We start from the raw sequence: 21,000 nt of genomic DNA, 5'->3' as shown, positions 1-21,000 counted from the left end.
AGGTACTTGAGAAGCATATATATGAAAAAATACATATATGCATATTAGTTTGCCGGAACTTCTTAATGTCAGCAAAATGTATTACCAGTCTTGCTTTCAGAAATACCTAGATTGTGTTGCAGATTTTTTTCCATAGTCATTGTGATGAGAGCAGTAAGACTGAAAAATTTTAGAGTAACTGGTTTACAATCAGAAAGATTTCTCTACACAAGAAACTACACTGTTGCAGAATTCTACAGCTTTTGAATTTGAAATTAAGTACTTTATATTGCCTGTCACTAGGGATGATAATTTCTATGGAGTCTCTTTTGAATTTATTTCACTCAGAAAACATATCAACAGCATTTTTTTTTTTTAAGGTGAGGTAATAGTCTGAATGGAAAATTCGAAAATAACGAGCCTGCAGTACGTGTTCTGGACTATTTCTTTGTAAGAAAATAGCACACTGCAACCCAAAAAGTGAAGCGTAATCAATTGTTTCCTGCTCAGAGAACACACAGACCTGGATACAGAGAGGTGTACTCGGGGTGCTGTGAGGCACACTTGCTGTGTTGGTATTAGCACCTCAAAACCACTGAGTTTCCTGGTGCTGCATGACAGCAAACTCGATGAAGTGCAACGCAGAACGAAACCACTTTCCTTTGCTTGTGCTAGATTGCTGTCAAGCAGGTGAAGCATTCAGTCACACCGAGACCTCCTCGTGCCATCCCTGGCCTTGGCAGGGTTTGTGCCAAATTCAGCCTTGTTCCCCTTCCAGAGTCGCTCGTGTTGCTCAACATAAGTGCCCCTTTTTGCATGCAACTTTGCTTGGTCTGGCATGGATGTGCATTAACCACGGCATGGATAATCTCCGAAGCAAGTAATCCTCACAAGAATTATGAGGGTGGTGATTATATGCGGAAATGCTAACACCTGTTGATGCTGTCAGTTATACTTCTGGTACATGGATAGTATGAATTACAGTAGTGACCTCCCTCCTCAATGAAATTGAAGTAGTTTACTGTCCTAATTGGGCACTGAAAAATGATACCAACCACACATTTACCTTCATCAAACTGCTTATTTTGGCTGAGTGTTCTTTTGAATATCCCCTCTACTTGAAGAAAGCTTTGGAAGATGGTGAAAGCATGCTAATTACTTTTTCCTTTTTTTTTTCCCATATCAATTCACTCATGTTTTTTTGGGAAATTTTTATGTATTTATGTATCCAGTAACTTAATTCAACTTTTCAAAAGTGGAATTTACCCTTGTTCCTGGGGATTTCCCTGACAACTTCAGTTAAATTTATAGATGCGAATATCTGTCTTTACACTTAAGTCAATGTTCAATTAATAACATTGGATTTTGGTAGACAAAGACATCTATAGGAGGATGGAAGAAGCAGAACAGTGCTAAATAACATGTTGATACTGATGAGTAGAACCATAGTGCAACAGCAACTGACTCTTAAAAAGTCACAAATAAAACTAAACAAACCAATGCCCATCTCTTTTTTTTTTTTTTTGTCTCTATACTTATCAGATATATGTTAAATCATATGATTAGTAAGGATGATATAGTAACTCAATTAAAAGTTTCAGTACTAAAATAAATGAGTTAGCTCCTAGTTTATGTTGCTACTCATAATGTCATAGGACTGACTGTCCTTTACAAAGTATTTATACTTGTAAATATCCAGATTGGTTTTATTCAAATTTCTTTCTGTGTATGCTATTCTCTAGAGGGTTTTTTTTTGTTACCCCGTCCTTATGAATAAATAGAGATAATAACTATTTATTAGATCTTTAGCTTGTCAACAACACACTTACTTTCATTTTTGAGAACTCGCATTCTGCTTTATGCAGAATATATTTCCTTTGTTACTGTAGTTCCTGCTAACACTCTTGTTGTGTTCATTTCGTGGATATGTTAGCTTGTCTACCTGAGTACTAGTGAGAAAAGAGATTAAATCGCTTTGGGAGTACCTAACCTGTGCTGCGTAATTGTCCTTTGGACAGAACTGGAACTAGTGAAATTTTCAAAACGTGGGCTGTAAAGTCCAGCTGATGAGAGCTATTCATAATTGCTGCTGTATGGAGTGTTTGTTAAGCAAAAACCAAATACGATTCTTGGACAGAGTTTTGCCTAAGAGATGTTGGTAGGCGCAATGGCACGTGAGTTCATAAATGGCAGACCAGAGAGAGTAGTGAGTAAACAGACTCATCAGTGTGTAGAGTCTTAGATTTGGAAGAAACACTGGCCATCTTCCTTTCTTTGTATTTATATTCCATTTTCTTTACTAAGCTATTGTATATTATGTTCACAGAAATACCTGCTATAGCAATGACAACTGATAAGCAGTTTTGAAAGGTAGAATGAAATTTTTATTTCTTCAATCTCTGCCTTCTTCAATTTTGATACTCTTCTGGTCCTTAAAATATGAGAAGGAGAGGAACCGGCCTGCTAGTGGAAGTTGGTGTATCAATGTAAAATGATTTTTAAGCAAAGGAAAAGATGGAGGAAAATTCAAAGTGACGTTGTAATCAGCTTGGTTTGTTTTCCCAAGCACTCTTGCCCAAATCATATCTGAGGTCTGCCATTTTTTCCTTTTGGTATCCATCATGAATAGCAGAGCTGCAATAGACTGAAACACTCTTTCTGTGAGTCAAAGGGGCTGATGGAGAGACAGTCAAGGAAGGGTCCTGCTTTCCCACTCATGATTAGTTGAACTCCTTCAGGATTTAAGGAAAAATAGTAGTTGCCTGCAGGTAGTTTCTTACCATTTTATACTTGTTTTTCATGTTAGGATATGATGAATTTAATTATTGGCTGAACCTCGCCATGTTTAAGGCAGTCATTTTTTTTCTTCACTTGCAGATGGGGAATACTAAAGCGTAACAAAATTAAGTTATTTGTCTCTGTTCTTTCCATGAGTCAGCAGTACAAGTAGGAAATAATGCTCACTCTTATTCTTAGTCGCAGGAATATTTCATCCCAAGAGTAGGCCCATATACTTTAGTCCCTGAACAATACTCTGTCCCAAATAGCTTTTAAAAATAATTATTGCACAGATGTAGAGTTGAGCTGATTGCCAAATATGATGGTAGACAGTTCTTTTCTTTTTTCTTTGCAGGCATGTTGACAGGAACCTTTGGTTTCCTTTACTTCCTCTGAAGTGTTAAGGGAAGCTGCATTGTTAAGGCTTTCTGACTGTGTTCGATGGCTGTAGTCTTCTAAACCAGCAGCATTGAGTTGTTTTGGTGTTTGTGTTGTGGTGGTGTTTTGATGTGGGTTTTTTTTTGTTTTTTGGGGGTGTTTTTTTGTGATTGGTTTGTTTATTTTGTTTACTGTCTGTGAAAGGGGAAGTTCTGGAAGAGGAAGTGGGGGGATAAATGAGTCAGCTGAGTCAGGAGTATACTGAATTAACAAGACGGAACTGCTAGCAGCATATGTCATTTTTAGTTATGTTCCTGTGCTTTCTGGAGATACTCAGAAGTTCATGTTTCTTCAGCATCTTTGTTTTTTTGTGACTTCCTGAACTTAGTACATTCCTGTCTGTGTCACTTGCAGTAGTTAATGGCAGAAGTGTAATCTGTGAGAGGACTTTATGGACAGCCATGATTTTCCTCATGGTGGCAAAATACAAATGGGAAATAATTAGGAAGGGGCTTTTTTAACAGAATGGAAGCCTGGGCCACTAAATGGAATGCTGAGCTATCAGGGACCAGAGTGGAAAAGCTTGGTATATGTGTCTCTGCTTCCTTCTTCGTTGCCTGCATCACAAGACGCGATTCTGTCCCTTTGAATTAGTAACATGAATTTTGTAGGATCCTTGTGTTTTACTACAACTTGAACATATGGATCAGAAATGTGTTTTGAGTGTAACTGATGATGTGAAATGAGCTCTGTACAGGTGCTTTGGATTTTGAAGCTTTAGTATTTGGGGAGTGTGAATTTTTAAAATTTAAAATCAACAATTCACCTCGTGAAGGTGTTTCGAACTTTCTTTTATTGTGGTTCACAAGCAGTGATGGTTTGCAGTTTTGCCAAGTAACAGGGCTGTCTTTGTACAATTATTCTAAATAAGAATTGTAGAGGAATTATCTGTTGTTTAATAATAGTTTGGTTCACTTTTGTGTCAGATTTATCTAAAATATTCTTAGCTGACAAATGGATTTTATTCTAGATCTAAAGACTGTTTTTGCTGGGCCAGGGGATTGAGTTATATATTACGAGCCTGGAAAGTTGATGTATTGTTTATTACAGCATGTTGTTGCTTAACAAAATATGTGGATGCAGAAAGATTAAACACTTACTAGATGCAATGAAGAAGGAAACTCAGCAATAACCTCATTTTCAGAATGACAGAAATGCAGAGATATACACTATTTTTTTTCTAGAAATATGCGTTGTTCTAAAATAAAAATAATTGGTTTTCATGGGAGACAGTAATATTCAAGCATAAGTAGAAGCGATGTACTCAGTATGTAAGCAGGTTTATGTATTTTCAAATCGTTGCATGAGATACAAGTACATATTGCTAAAATGACTTTGTCTTGGTTATCATCTGCAAAATCCAGTAATTATGAAGGATCGGGGCACAGATGTTTGCTTTGCTTTGTATATTTATGTACATGCTGGTTCTGCCAAGTGTATTTGTTTGAAGCTCTCCAAGTATTTTACTCTGCTCATCCACACACACAGGCAGCAATCGCAGGACACAGGTGGCCTCCCACCGCATCAGCCAGACCGGTGGCAGAAAGGAGATGCCACTGCCTAATTCCCTGTCTGGCTCTACTTACCAGGCCTTATTGCCTTCCAAAAAGTAACACCACCTTTCATACTGTGATCATAAATTTGACAGAGGCCAAACTTACCTAGGTTATTGCATACCAGTCATGCTTTGCTTTCCTGTTTAATAGATACAGGAGGGTAGGCCTACTTCAGACCTTCTACTACTGGAGATGTTAGACTGGGTACTACTGGAGCTGCCACTGCTCTGGTTGTGGTTGAGATGTTGTAATATTTCCACTATTAAGCCCTATTTTCAAATTGCATGTGACTAGGTATTTGAAAAGTCCTTTAGTTATGAAATCTTTGCATTTCTCTAGTCTCTAGCCTGACCCCCCTCCCCAGAGTTGAAGAGAAAATTGATTAAAAATTTAGTCATTTACTGAAAAGTGAACACACAATTCCTGTTTTCAGGCTTTACTTGCTGATGAAGTGTAACTCCAAAAGATAGATGAATTTTTAAGTTAACAAAATGCATCTTTTTTCTGATTAACTAAAAGATGTTTACTAATTCAATAGACCTTTACAAGATTATGCTAAATGAAAATACAGTTTTCAGTTTTTATAACTTGGGCGTTGTGGCATTGCTTCAAATGTTGCTGGTTCTTCAGTAGATCTCTTGTGTCGAAGCATGTCTGGCAGCAAATAATAAAGTATGACTGAAAAACTAGTACTTCAGAAATAAAGTTCTAAAATGGTTTTGAACTGTATGGCATCAGTTTGAGTTAGCAAAAGAAATTTAGCAAAAGCTAAGCATGAATCAAAGGGAAAACATCGAATAATGGGTGTTAAGTATGTTGCAAATAAGATGGAAGAGGCCTGTGCTATGCATTACATGAAATGGAGTTGATATAGCATTGCCTAGTGTTAAAATATTTTTAAATCTTACCACAGTAGCTATTATATTATGGAGAATGATCATCTGAGTTCAGTTTGGTATAAAGAGGCAGTGTTGTTTGATTTTGATTTCTGAAAGATAACGTTTTTCTCATCAGCATGAAAAATAGTCTCTGTACAGACATAAAGGAGATTTTTGTGCTCTGTACCAGGCATAACATGACTGAGGAAACGTGTTCCAGGTTGCCAGTGAAAGTGTATTATAGTTTTAAACCATGAAGGCTGGTTGCTGAGGCATTAAAACCATTGTTTCTCTATAATTTGGATACAATTTTTATAAGGTGTATCTCCAATATGATCCTTTAAGGTGTCTCTCACCTCCTAGAATCTAGTGAGTCAAAGGTCTGTCTAGAGCTTGGATCTGCTCAGCTCTTCCGTGCCATCAGGCTGCCAATACAAGGCAGTGTTCACATTGTCCCGCTGTCACTACAACAGTCTTCACTGTGACCAGATGAGAAGCCCATGTAAGGGTCAAGATGCAGATTGGCTTCTGTACAGGCTCGTGGTGGGAAAGAGACCCAAAATTGGTGGCTCGGATTGAGCAGTTCTTTGGCCTCTGTTAGGCTTATTCACCAAAATGGTGAAGCTGATGGTTTTAGTTGTTTTTCAAATAAATAGGACTTTAATACCTTGTCTTGCGCATATGAATAGAAAATAAAATGGAAAATTTCTGGCGTTCCTCCATCTTTATATGGGGGTAGGAAAATGAGTTATCTTATCTTAGAAAATAGAGCCAGACAGACTGCCAAGTGGATAAAGTGGAGTATGTGCTTCTTGGAATGCCCTGGGAAAGCCCTTCACAAGGCAGGGAAAGTGCCTATGCTAGGGTAGATAGACACTGACAGAAGAGTGAAATGCACAGAGAGGATTGATGGCCCACCCCTGTGGCATCACCTCTGCCCCCTATGTAATACTTGAAAACCATTCCTGAAATCTTTGAGCTTTGTATCTCTGTCTCAATAAGTTTCTGAAATCTGGTATCACGTAAGCATATCTAGGTAAAAATGGTGCAATATGTGCTTTCCAATTTTAAAGAAAAAATATGTAGGTGAAAAGTTAAGACCTGATTTATCGTGGTTATTTGATTCCAAAGAAGGACTTTCAAGGTACAGCAAGAAACAAAATTAAGGAGAAAGCACAGGTACTCTGTATATAAGTGATCAATTATTACTATTTTCTGCTGCACATACATGCTGTGATGCATGTTCAGGCACAGGTAAGGTTCTAATTGGTTTCAAATTTCAGCTTTGCAGTCAGATAAAAAGAAGTATCTGATATTGAAACATTTTTTTCTTGTTTATCCAAAGACGAACAAATAAATAATTTTCTTTTAATATTCTCTTTGTTAATATTAATATTCTCTTTGTTTTAACCAGCTCATATAATGAGACAAGGATGTACTGATGCACGTAGTGACTGGTGTACTGTTAAAAGAGGGGAAGGGACAGGCTTTGATTTAGATACAACCATTTGGATACATGTCTATAGTGTGCGTTTGCTGTTCAGCTCCTGCCAGGTGTTTTTTCTGGTCACATCCTGTGTAGCTACAGCTGACAGGCAACACGTGTGCACACAGGCACACAAGCGCTCCCCGCCGGACAAGGAAGTGTCCTGGGTGTCACCTGTATGTGACTTCATCCTTCAGTTCACTACAGGGCTCAAGCCTTGCGAATCCAACAAGTTTTGTAATAGCTCGCTAGGTAAATCCGTGCCTGACAAGCAGCCCTGCATCAGGGCACCTTGCTAATGTACACAGATACATAGTGCGTCAGCCAAGGGAGAGCTCGGTTCAAACTTGCACCGAGTCATGTTGCCATCTGTCCAAAGTACGGAAGGCTTCTTGCTTAATCTTGCATTTAGTGCAGGCTGAGGGAGCCACATTAAAATAGCTGTTGCTTGCTCTCTGCATCAGGCTTGACTTCTGAGGAGTAAAATAATAAAGGACACGTGTGTGTAATTAAAGTACAAAGGAAACAGGAAGGGGAATAGCAAGGAACAAATCCAGAAAATGAGGAACAGTTGGGCATCGTAATTATAGACATCTGATTATAGTAAAGGAATTAAAGCACTCTGAAAGAATAAGCCCTATAACCACTCTGAATCTTGAGGGGAGAGAGAGTATTTATCAGGGGGTTGTTTGTTTGTTTGTTTTAAATCACTTGTTTCCAAAATAAGTATCTTTAGCATAGTTTTCCCGGTAGCAAAACCTAGAGCAAAATCTGTAACACAGCTTCCACAGGAATCTCTATCATAACTTTTCCACAGATTTAGTTGAAATAATTACTTCTTCAGTACCAAGTTGAATGTTCTTTTAGGAACACCCCATTACATTTGTTCTACCTTTTTTTTTTTTTTCCCCCAAAGATTTTGAGCACTCAAATTCTGAAAGTTATTTGGCGTGCATTTGTAAAAAGCTATCAGTTGAATCTTAATATTTTCATGTGGCTAGGGACTTAGGAGTAAGTTAGAATTTATTTAAAATACTGTGCATAAGCAGTTATAAATTACATGATTGATAAAGATTTTTATTATGTTTCCCATTAAATTGTTTGAGGCACTATGAAGTAGTAGCTGAAATCATGCAAGGTGAATGGACTTAACACAGGACACTTCTAACTCATACAGATACTTTATTAAAGTAAATAAGAATACAATTCTTCATCAGAAACCGCTCAATCTCCTGGGTGGCCTCTATTTCATATATCAGGTGGGAAAATGCTCATTTTTTACTGCCAGGATCATCTAAGGAATCTCTAGAAGGAAATTCATAAAGATTGCTTTGCCATTCTTTTCTTTCCTCTCCCCATGATCTCTCACAGATTTTTCTATACAAAAGGATTATTTATATTTAAGGATTCTGTGTTCTTTGCACTATACAAATGGGATTTCTGTGCCAATAACATAATAAGTCTGGAAAGTTTATGGAACTAAAGTGATAGCAAAGCAGTTTGATTTTTGTTCCTAACATGCCACTGAAAACTGAAAGCAAGCTTTAACTAAAGAGAAGGCATTTAAAAAGAGAATAGGAAGTAGATGCAGTAAGGAAAAGCTGGGGAGAATAAAAAAATAGAATTGTCATAGGAAAAAAAGAGTATCCTAATCCCATGCTGTGTTTATATTTCTAGAAACCTGGATGGAAATAGGTTAGATGTCACATCTAAAACTGTATTTTGAGGCGTGTGAGTGTGGTTGGTTGTGGGTTTGTTTGTTTGTTTGTGGGGTTTTTGTTGTTGTTGGGTTTTTTATGTTTTTGTTGTTGTTTGTTTGTTTTGTTTGTTTGTTTTGATGTATTAGCTGTCTAATTTCTATACATTCCTACTTCTATAATGATTGGATGAAGTGGACACACAAAAAGCTTAATCTTTACAGGGATGAGAAAGGTATCTGAAACATGCAGTTGAGAACTCAAATCTGTTCCATTGCTTAACAAATGATTTTATATTTATGAAGACTTATGATAAATGTGTCCTCAGAAGTGCATGGAAACATCAACTGCTGATTTATCTATCTTTGAGTTTTCGGTTGAAAGCTCAGTGTTTTTCTTGTGTCATACAGTGATTATTTCTCGAATATGTAGGATATATAAAATACTGAAATATTGATTCAATTTATTCAGTTTTAAGGATCTGATAGAAATCTTTTTTTTTATTATATCTACAGGAGAAACCTAACAAAGCTGTCCCTCATCTTCAGCCACATGCTAGCAGAAATCAAGGCTATTTTTCCAAATGGCCAATTCCAGGGTGATAACTTTCGTATCACCAAAGCTGATGCTGCAGATTTCTGGAGAAAATTCTTTGGAGATAAGTAAGTACTAACACTTTGCAAAATCCTTTATTTTTTTAGTGTTGTAAGCATAAAAAGGAATGACATTTTCAAAAATGCAAATGAAGGTTCTAAGTATGTGGGTGGCCATTTTAAAGGTCATTTCTTGTCCAAGTCTTTAAGTTGGCTGAAATTGCTAAATTCATTATTAACAATTTTTTTCTTGTTGTTTCCAATGTTGTAATTCACTTGAAGGATGAGTAAAAATGTATGGATAGTTCTGTACAGGACACTTACACTCAGTCACAAATTAGACTACCTTGCATGGAGTTTGTTAGTTCCATTCCAGGGCCAAGATAGCACATTGTTTTCATAATGTACATGGCAAATCTTGTCCTTTCACATTATATATATGCATTATACAATTGATAACTCTGAAGTCTGAATCAGCAACGTGATGATGGTCTCATGGACTATGTTTCCTTATCCTATCTTTAAGTTTCTAACTACTGCAATATTTAGTGGTCTTTAAGTATTTGAAATAATGTTTTTATCTCTTATTATCAAATCAGATTTTCTACAACTATGCTGCCTGTAACGTAGTCACAGGGGACTACTCTTTTGTTCAAGTTCTATTATGGAAAGAGAGAGAAAAACTGGAGATATGTCAGAAGGTTTAATCAAAAGCCATTTGGGGAGAAACTTAGCATTCATTTTATTACGCATTATCGAATACTAAGTCTGACTTGCAGATATGTGACTAAATCCATATAGCAAATGCAATATTGAATATGTAAAAATAGGCAGTTGTGCATATGGGGGTTCTTTTGTTTGTTTCTGGCAAACACTTTTGTTTATGATTACAGATACAGGTGAATAAAAGATGCATAATTTGATCACTTTCTCATCGAAGGTTTATTAGTGTAACAGTGACATAAGAGGGAGAAGGCAAGAGATTTGAATGTTGTACAATATAATGGAGCAGTCATTATGATCATAAGGTCTGATACCTTGCACAGTGTAGGCCATAGCAAATCACAGAACAGTTCCTGCAAAAATGTTTACTGACCAAGAAGAGCTCTTTAAAGTAAGTCTTTAATTCTTTATTTAGAATGCCAGTGTAGTAGGTTGGCACTTTCTCAAATTAGTTTCTTTCTGTGTGAATTTTCAACAGTTTCATTACCTTTTTTTGGTAGTCTAAACACACCTACTGCTAGCTTCCAGCATTTTGGTTTTATTATAGTGTTATCTGATAACTTCAGTCTTCAAACAAATTTCTGTCCTCTATAGATAATGTTATGGGCTGATCAAGTTATTGTATCAGTCCTCCTTTTGTTAGAGGAAAGGAATCTGACCATGTTTTGTGTTACCCATTTCAATGTGAAGATGATCTTTAAAGTACCCACAAAAGTTCAGATAAAGTTATCTGAAGGATTCATTTACATGATGTGTAGGAGCCCTCTATCAGATAAGGCTCTTAAAAAACATGTCAGTCAGAAAAACAGGACCTCTAAAAATGTGACTTAACCATGATGATCTCTGTTCAGAGTTTTCTCTTTTTCCCTTTCTCTCTTGTCTGAGCAACTCTCAGAATTGAAATCTCCTCCTGGTCCTTCTCTTTTCCCATTGGGCTCTGTCCTTGAATGACCTTTACGAACTGTCTTGATTGCAAATTGCATTTCTGTCATTGCAACTTACAGACCTCATCTTCTGCAAGCTACTGTTTTTTTTCTGTCATTTCATTTTAACTAGTTTCATCAGCTTCACTATCACGTACCTCTTTATATTTCTCTACTAACTTGTGCTTTCTGTGTGAGATTCAAGTGTTCCCTTCAAGTTTCCTTCTAATGGTCCTGCCACTTTCCTTTGGGAGATGGCACAAGTGATAGGTACTTGAGGTGTCAGACAGTAGGATACTGTAACATAATAATAAGTTTTTATCAGAGCAACTTTGCTAAGAAGAATTTTTCAACTGCATCAGTCCATCTGAACAACTCAGCTCTACCCTTGTCTTTCTCTCCCTTCACACTTAAGTCTTTTCCTGGCTCAATCCCTGGAATGCTTCTTTCTAGTGCCCCTTTTCAAGGCCCCATTCAGGTATTACCATACCTTTGTTAAATTTGGTGGGATTTTTTTGGTTTTGTTTTGTTTGTACTTTTTTTTTTTTTACTGCTTATCTAAATTTCTTAAAAAAATACAACTTTAAATATGAACTTTCAGTATTAACCCTCTGAAGTCCTTCCCTCCCCGTGCACTTAGATAGGGTTGCTTTAGGTTTTTCTGTTAGGCATCCATGCATGAAAAATGCCGAGGAATCAAGGCAGTTTCAGGACATTCAGGTAATTACATATCTAATCTTGGTCATCTAGTACAGCCTGGAGGTTTTTTGAGTTCTGCTTGTCAGGTGCTTTCTTTCAGGCTAGGTAAATAACCATTGTTATTAGTGTTTCCAGCTCTTTTCGAATAAGCTGAATCTGTTTTAGTTACCTGTCTTGTAAGCCGTGATCTGTCGATCTGTGCTTGGCAGCCTTGCCATTATCTCAGGTTTAGTTAATTGTGCTTAAGTAACTGTAAAACATGTAACAGCATGTATGTCAAATAAACAGATGAGAAAAAGTTTTATTTGCATTACATTTAATCTCTTCATTAAACAAAATGCCTGAAGCTTTATAAACATTAATTATTTTCTAATCCATTTAGAAATATGTGGCAGGTATGCCTGCAAGCCACATCTTTTACAATGGGCCTGTTATGAGAAATTAGTTTGCAAATATGCTAGTATCACTTCCCCAGAAGCAGAGCCTACATAAAGATTTTGGGTGTTGCAAACAACTGATAAAATCTGTTTGTAACCTGACCACCTCAAGATAGGCCCCTGGGACTATCTGAAACCTCAAACTCTGTTTGGGCATGTAGTGCAAATGAAGGAGGACAGGGAGGAACTCAGGTTCCCTGGCTGCATCACTGTTTTATAGGGCAAGCCTGTACTCCTCACTTATTTACAAAAAGCAGCCCTTACTTTGAGGTTGCTAAGTAATGCTGCTCAAGAATAGAGCATAAATAAAAAGGAAGTTGTGCTGGATCTTGGCTTTTAATGAGTAAACCATATCACAAGAAATAATTCTGATGCATCGTTTGGTCTGGTTGAAAGGAGAGAATTGGAACTGTTAGATCAATTTATGATTTTTTTCAGCATAATATTATCATTAAAATAATATTCCTGTTCCTAAACATAATGAATTGGAAGCTTTTCCGTAATGTATTTTCTCCCTTGATTTCTTTCTGAAATGTTGTCATTTTTTTATTTTTTTATTTTTAAGTATTCTAAATAGCAAGAAGGAGGTCAATAGCCACTTATGTTTTTAAGTCCACTCTTTGGCTTTTCGTTTTTAAAAACGTGACCTACACTTCTGTTTACAGAAAGCCATATAATTTGCTGAGGTATTCAGTCCAAAAGATACAATTTCCGAGAGTCCAGTTTGTAACTTAAAAAACCCTGTGTCTGATTTCTTTCACTATTCTTCCTCAATAAATGGGGAACTTCTAATTTTGCTGGTTTGTTACATTCGTCTGTCTGAACAGTGGCTGCAAAATTGTGCAGCTGCAACTACATTATTCATCCTGTTATTAATCAGTATCATAGGATGCATTTGTTATTCTAGTGTTTAAAGCTGGTTAGGTGTATGTTCACATGACTTCAAACGCATTAGCAAAATAAGTGGCTAGACTGTTTCAAATGTCTGATGATCACACATTTAGCTCCTTTTTGAATTTTCTGTAGAAGACACAGATGTAGAACTTGAAAAACTATTTGAATGGCTTCTTCAGAGCCATGTGCTGAGAACTTCCTATATTCTTGGCCTTCAAATACCACCTCAGCTTTTGTATTTCTGATACACCTCTACAAAACTTCTAGATAATGGTAGTTGCTGGAGAAGCTTGGGTGAGACAGAATGCTGTGGTGCTTGTGATAGCAGCAGATACATTGGTGATGGAAATCATCAGCCCTCACACAGGCAGAGAGTACAAAAGGGGTAAATAGTCAGAACCTTTATAGTTGTGAGATTTTCCAGTATCACGTGTTTCAGAGAAGGGGAAGCCTTGGAAGTGATAGGATATTTGGAAAGGGTCTGGAGAGACTAGTGCGGGGTTTAGGAATTTACAGGGAGGACTGATAAATCAGGATGGGAGAGAATGAGATGTTGCTTATCTGGGTGGAAGGAGAATGTGGACAATAGCAGTATGATGAAGGAAGAAACGGAAGGACTGATTTCTCTGGAAGGACAACGTAGAATGCGTATCCAAATTAGGAGGTGGGTGAGGACGTCAGCGGTGTCCACATAGAAGGCCCAGGGTGGTTTTGAAGTATTGACTTCGTCGAGGAAGCTGACTGAGAAAACCTTGTTGGGTAGATGAGGTGGTAGAGAGAGTTTTGGATTAGCTTTGTGAAAACAAATGTCGGGGACGAGTGACACCTTTCCAAAGGCTGAATGACCGGAATAGGCTGAGAATGGAGCTCTTTAGTATATCACAGGCTACGAGGAGGAAGAAAGCCTCTTCAAGAAAATAGAGGAGCTGTCTGAAGAAGAACTGAGGAATAAATTGACACAAACTATACACCATGGTAAGGTCAAGATTTTAGGTTAAGATCTACACCAAGAAAGACCTTGGTAGTGTCAAAAGCATGAAAGTGGTGAAATTGAGATGTGATTTCTGAATTTGTACTGATTACTAGTATACTGTTACTGGAGCAAGTGGTTTTAGTGGAGTGAATCTTCACCTATGGTTTACCATTATAGTTGTGCTGAAGCAAATGATAGTTAAATACAGATAAATAGTAATGTTAAGTGGAACTGTGAAATTGTAAGGCATGTAATCAGCAGTTACATTTGTTTACATATACTTTAGTAACCCCCAGTGAGTTGTAAATACACATACAAAACATAATCTGATAGCTTCTTCATTATCCACATTTTATCACTGTTTAGTGCTTGACATTAATTTCCCCTGGTTCCTCGCTCACTTTAATAGCACCTTGCAACTTTTACTGGTTTTCTGTTTTGAGCAGAAATGTGCAAAATACCACTGGGAGTGATCCTGAATGGAGGAGGAGAGTGGGCGACATGACCTAACAGATCTTTCCAGCCTCCTAATTTGAAAGCTGCGGTGAAGTCACGCAGGGCTTTGTAACTATTGAAATTTGTGATTTGTGGCTGTCTTTGTGTTGCAGAATGAATCAGCAGCAAAATGTCAGTGTTCTTAGGTTTTCAGTTCCCCATAGTTCTGCCTTTTATTTTAACTTTTAAGGGCTTACTCTTCATTGTGAAACCTTAAAAAATTGAAAGTATTTCTGTTATTGTTGTCAGATAAGTTGATGTCCCACACATTTTAGTTTCTGAAGAAACAGAATTTCTTTCACTGCTAGGGTCAAACAAGTTACTATTTTAAAGCTCTGAGATATATATATATATATATATAAAATTTTTTTTTTTTAGATGATGCCTGAAATGTATTTATTTTTTTATTGGAATTTAGGAAAAAAAGTGTGGCTATTGATTTCTCAGTAGCAGTTAAACAATATTTAAGATTGATAGTCTAAACTTTGAGCAGTTGTGGTTCTGCTGTGGTCAGTGCTTTTTGGCTTGGGATAGAACAGATGTAGCTTCTCTGGCTTAGGTTCAGAGAAGAAGCAGTAGAATGGGCAGACCACATTGCACGACTTAACTCGAAAACATTTAGCTGTCAGAAAGTGAGACCTCAGATAAGCTAGATTTTGGCACCTTGTTGAGCCCCCTTAATTTATCACTTGATTTCCTGTTCTTGCTGCAGATAGTGCCCAAGAGCCACACCATTACCTGAACACTGTAAAAATACATACTGAAGAGGTGGTCCTGGCCCAGAGGGCTTAAAATTTGAGTATGAGCTGAAGTGTAAAGGGAAGCCAAAAGATAGAGAGAGGTGAAAGAGGAAGAGGCAGCAATCTGAGTGCCATAGGGTTCATCACCATCAAGATGAGTGTTTTGGCAACAAACTTTTAAAGAGATGGAAGTAAACAGGGAATGGGGTTTTTGGAGGATGGTTCCTCCCTCGGCTGACGAGCAGCACAGGAAATACCCTTATTAGTACCCTTGTTTAAAAACTTGAGCTAGAGGCAGAAGGTATTGTTACCCAGCAGCTAGTGACTTGTAAATCTTGCTAGATGTTTTTCATCGAAGTGCAAGATAAACAAGTTTTAACAAGAGGATCGATAATATGAAGAAGAGCTAGTCAGTGGAAAGTTGCAAGACATGATTAAAAAACAGAAAAGGACAAGGGTCTTCACAGTTCTTTTGGATGGCTAAGAATAAAGTTGCATGTACGAAGGACAGAGAAAAGAAAGTTATGGTTTGCACACGAGATTGTGAGGCAGGAGAACAGATTCTCAGTGGGTAGGCAGGAGAGGCAGTGTTTTAAGTATAAAAGGACATGCAATGAATGTGCTTTGGATTGTGATTAGAAGTAAAAGTTGGAAATACACAGACAAGCACATCCCTTTGGGGACACTTCAGGAAACGTGGACTTCCAGTGTCCCTTAAGGAAGTGTAACACTAACTTGCTGACTTTCAGCAATGTCCAGTTATGTGGCTTTGGAAGTGGATATTTTAGGTGATATGTTTTCCCATTTCCAGAGGTTTATTTTCTCTGGTTTACCTTCTCTTTTTTCTTATTAGATTAATCTGTATTTGTTCTGCATGATGTCACTATTTGACAATTTTATTGGCCCAATATGACAGAATTCCTGTTATCCCTTAGGAAGGAATTTCTCAAGCCTTCTGTGTGTCAGTTGTTTGCTCTGCAGTTCAGAAGCAATGAAAACATGTGGCCTCTCACTTAAAACTGAAGCAGCAGTCTTAAGAAAATGCTTTGTTCAGTGATGATAGATTAAAATCCACATTGCTCACTGTAGACTTGCAAAGAACGTTGTTTCTATCTGGGTCAACATTTACTTGAATATTTTTGAGTTTGCTCTGGATACAGTAGTGCCCTTTTCATGTTACACTTTCTGGCAACATTTGAGAGAGTCTCTTGCAGACAAAAATGTAAGTTACACAGATACATGTTTACCTTCCGAGACATTCTTGTGGTCTGCTCTGGTTCGAATGGGAGCAGTGCCACTTGACATTCCAGAATACCTGCATCTCCAAAGTTTTGCTGAAGTGCTGTACTCTGCACGCTTAGGAAATATTTGCTTCCTCTTCAGGGTTATTTTCATGTCTTGCTTTTTAATAATGCAGCAACATTCAGGGAGTTTAAGAAAATCCCATGTACACATGATCAGGGCAGGAGGGAAGGGAGGACCTAAATTCCTGTGCCAAGTTGCTTGCAAATTACGTGCTGGACTCTAATCCTTCTCCTTTAGGCATATGGAAGTTGTGTGGGTGGTGTTTAGAACACTGAGACTACAGAGTGACACTTCCCTTTGTGTATCAATAATAGTTCATAGATACCATCCTATCTGAAGGTATTTTTAAAAAGCTTATACTTTGATCAGAACATTTTTAAATTCATCATTGTTCTTTGAGTACACTTGCTAATTTTACTGTTGCAAAAGAAATGGGTAGAAGTAGTGTCATTTTGAGAGGCTTGGAGGAGAAGTGGCTTATTTTAGGGTTTTGACAGAACTCTTAAATAGGAAGATAAGCCTGAGGTAAATGCCAAGATAGATAGTTTTGTTGATTTAGGAGAGAGAGAGAAGATGTACACAGAAAGCCTCTTCAGGAAAAAAAAAATATTCAGGATCATTTGTTTTATTTTGTGTTTTCTTTCCTTAAATTGATATGGGCTTGCTTCTGCTCTAATGATGTGGAAAGTCAGTACAAAGATACTGTATGGATGAAGTGTTTCCTAAAAGTTTGGCAGACAGAGATTAAGTTTTCTTTGTAAAAGGTCCTCCATAACTTTCTTCTGCTGCAGAATTTGTGCGTTTCAGCTTCCTTCATATTTTTGCTTACTTCTAAAATTACCTTTCTGAGGATTTTGAATCAATTGGAGGTCATAATAAAATAAGAATGTGGCACAATAACAGTATGTACATGTAATCTAGTCAGATGTTTTTGTAATCACAGAATGTTAGGGATTGGAATGGACCTTGAAAAATCTAGTCCGATCCCCCTGCTGGAGCAGGAACACCTAGTATTACTTCAGTGTTCGCTATTTTTCCCCAAATTCTATTATAAAAAGAGAAGCTGTTACCAAAGCCCTGGTTGTATCTGTTTGTATTGTGTGCATGCGTAGCAGGGCTCTTAACTTTGGCCATTAAACATCTGAGGGAAGTACAATCGCTATGTAGTACCGTACTTTGCGTGAGATACTCCCCAGAACTACTCAGCTGGAGCCATGTGTGCTCCATGAGAAGCCATCGCTTGCTTAACTACGATTAAATACCTGAAATACTGAGACACTGCACTTCCTCAACCTAATTCTATGGAGAACTGTTACCAGGATGTCACATCACATCTTTCTGATGGGCTGTCGCAGAGCTGACTAACTCATCTCCTCCTAGACAAGTGTTTACAGGTCAGCCTAATAGCATGAGGCATGTGCAGAATATCTACCAGCCTGCTGTGCAGGATATCATCAAGGCATGATGCAATAAATATTACAAGAACAAAGTTCACCGAAAATAGTAGGAGATACCTTCTATGTTTCAGGAGCTGAACACTGCAGGCAGTGTTTCATTACAAACAGGATCCTATTTTTTCCTTTCTAAAAAGGCTTTTTTTTTTTTTTTTTCAATTTAGAAAAAAAGATAACAATCTAAGCATGATATTAACTAGGACAGTCCAAATTTCAAGCTTGGTTTAATGGGTCCCGTTCCCTTCCCCTTCCTACTGCCCCTGCCATCTCCCTGAACAATTAAAATAACCCTTTATATTTGAATAATGAAATGGTACCTTCAAAAGCTATGTATCCCCTAAAACACAAGAAAACAACATCAGTGAAATGTTAAGTTAAACAGAAACTCAACTTGCCAGCCCTCTATGAAAACCTCTTTCACTGCCACATTCCTGTGGGACACTTTCTGTGTGACATCCTCCTAGACCTCTGCCAGAGGATGGTGATTCTCAGTGTACCTGAAAGGTCACCAGGTTGCAAGTCTGTTGGAGCAGGAGAAGAGGATGCTGCAGAATCCTCCACCGTGTAAAGACTCAGTTGCACCCTCATTTTAAGTGAGTGAGTGCTCTCTGCAAGGTCTCAAAAGAATGCAGCAGTTTGTGCATATAAACTGGAGAGATACATTTGAGGAGAAATCATGGAATGATAGAATGTCCTGAGTTGGAAGGGACCCACAAGGATCATCGAATCCAACTCTGCATATGACAATCCCTGAAGAGAAATGGTCCCTGGCTGGTGCTCTTTCGAAGTATTTAGGAATGATAGCTGTGTAACAGTAGCTGCTGAGAAATAGGACTTAACTTTTTTTACAGCTAATTCTCAGCTTTCTGTAAGAAAGCAAAAGATAGAAGACCTGTTCCATAAAGCTGCAGAAAAAAAATAATCTGCTGAGTTTAGTGAATTTTAGTTTGGGGCCACCAGTGTTTTCAGACACTTGTTCTTGGACAAGTCCCACAAAATAACTTTAGATGTTATTTCATTAGCTAATCACTCATTTCCCAACATCTGGTTTCTGTCTTAGCCAAAGTGCTAGCCAACAGAGCTCTAAAAACATATGTTCTTTAAGATTTTTGCTTTCTCCATTGTTGTTGGGATTTTGGGGTGTAGGATGTCAGTGAATAGATAACGAAAGGTCCCACTTATTAACTTCATCTAAGGGAGGATGTTTTCATGAAGCTGTCTCAGGCAAGGCATGCAAAAGCAGTTGTAAGGTATAATATGGCTATATTCCTTCCTGATGGATTCTCTATTGGTTTGTATTTAAGGATTATTGTATTAGCCCTTTTAAAAAACCCACAACAAAACAAACAAAAATCCCAAACAACCCCTACCCCTCAAAAAAATACCCCAAAAAACTATTCTAACCCTATTTCAGCATGATCCCAGTGCTGTAACCATTTAGGATGTTTTACATAGAGACTCAGAAGGCATTTCAGAGCCATAGTTACAGGAACTAAATAAGCAATAGGCACTTGAACTAACACAACTGTAACACCGCAAAAGCACTAATGTTTTCCAACTTTGTTCTCTGAATTTAATGCGCGTTTCATTCTGTCTTTACCATAATCAAAATTTGATGTGCATTCTTTCTTAAATGGCATCTGATGTGGTATCTCTCTTCAGCTCTTTGTGGTTTCCTGTTTTTCATACATAAATGAAAGTATCTGCTGAGATCTATTAAACTTCGCATTTTGTCATTTATGACTTTCTCAATATAAGCCTCCAAGTAACAAGTAGATTTCTTTGCACTTACAGATGAAATGAATGCCTGATGCGGTAGAAATACAGGAGTGTGTTTTTAGTGTTGTACTTCAAATGACTATTTGTTTTAATTTAGGTTAACTGCAGAATATTTGTGATGCAGGACCAACTTGGTCGTCTTTTTTTTTATTTTTTTCCATAGCACCGTGCTACCAGGTTGTGTATATTTCCACATAAGAAAATACTTAGAAGAACTGGAATAAAATTTTTTGGCTCTTATAAAAATAAGGCAATGTTAAGTAATAGAAATAGCAAGAAGTATTGATGAGATTTTTGAGGTCTGTGTCTTTTATCATTTTAGCAATTATTAAGAAAATATTATTATGAATGTGTGAAATCTTGCTAAGTCCTGAAAACAGTTATATATTGGTTATCAGTTGGTTACATTTCAGTTAATTAAAATGTTTTTAAAACATCATATCTGCTTTTAGCGTGTGGCAGAACTTTTTTAAGAGAAGGTATTAGGCTTTGCAAAATTTGGATTTCACCCACTGACATGAGAAGAAGAGTCGCTATTATTGAACAACTTTTCATAGTTTTGAAAGTGATAAAATAGAGCACTTTCAAGTGATGGCCTTGTGTCAGGTTCCAAATACAAGAACTTGGCTGGCAAAGTAACTAATCTGCATTATCTTTGTGCAAGTAAGAACTGAATTTGACAGAATATGGCTTTGTATTAGAGATGACAATTTTAATTTCCTTTTATCGTGATTTTCCACCTTTTCCCACATTCACTGCTGTCTGAAAATACTCCCCGTTCTGCAAGAATGTGTGAAGGTGGCAATCTGAGAATACATGTCTTCTAATATGCATGCAACTGTCCTTGGACGAGTATCAGTGGTAGCTGGTTGGTGCTGTCAGGTTACTTGACCAGTGTTTATGAGCTTTAGCTATAAAAAAAAGTTATCACAGTAGATACTAAATTGATGCTTATTATTCTGACAAGAGAGGCTGCAAAGAAAGGAGTTCTTTACCAAACAGAGCTGGTCCTTCGCATTATCTTTGAGAGGGTGTGAGCTTGGTTTCTACAGCTGCTTGGTAGGACATTTTGGTTTCTGCAGTGTTCTTTTTGTTGTCCTCTGAAGGAAGCTTGGTATTTATAATTGTAAAATAAATGGCACTTTTTTGACTGTGTTTAAAAGAAGGTAAACC

General features: G+C 37.3%; 1 protein-coding gene across 1 annotated transcript in view; it reads left to right on the top strand.

Moving 5' to 3' along the window:
• Positions 1 to 21,000, top strand: part of CBLB (Cbl proto-oncogene B) — a gene marked incomplete at both ends in the record, with an annotated part of 134,396 nt that overhangs the window by 60,997 nt on the left and 52,399 nt on the right. Inside the window, one exon of the mRNA XM_080358488.1 lies at positions 9,328 to 9,474. Coding sequence (XP_080214614.1) covers positions 9,328 to 9,474 — 147 coding nt within the window. The remainder of the gene's footprint in view (positions 1 to 9,327; positions 9,475 to 21,000) is intronic.

Source organism: Nesoenas mayeri, assembly GCF_963082525.1.
Source record: "Nesoenas mayeri genome assembly, chromosome: 1".
NCBI lineage: Eukaryota > Metazoa > Chordata > Aves > Columbiformes > Columbidae > Nesoenas > Nesoenas mayeri.
Note: the sequence above shows the minus strand (reverse complement) of the source record. Positions and strands in the feature narration are given on the sequence as shown.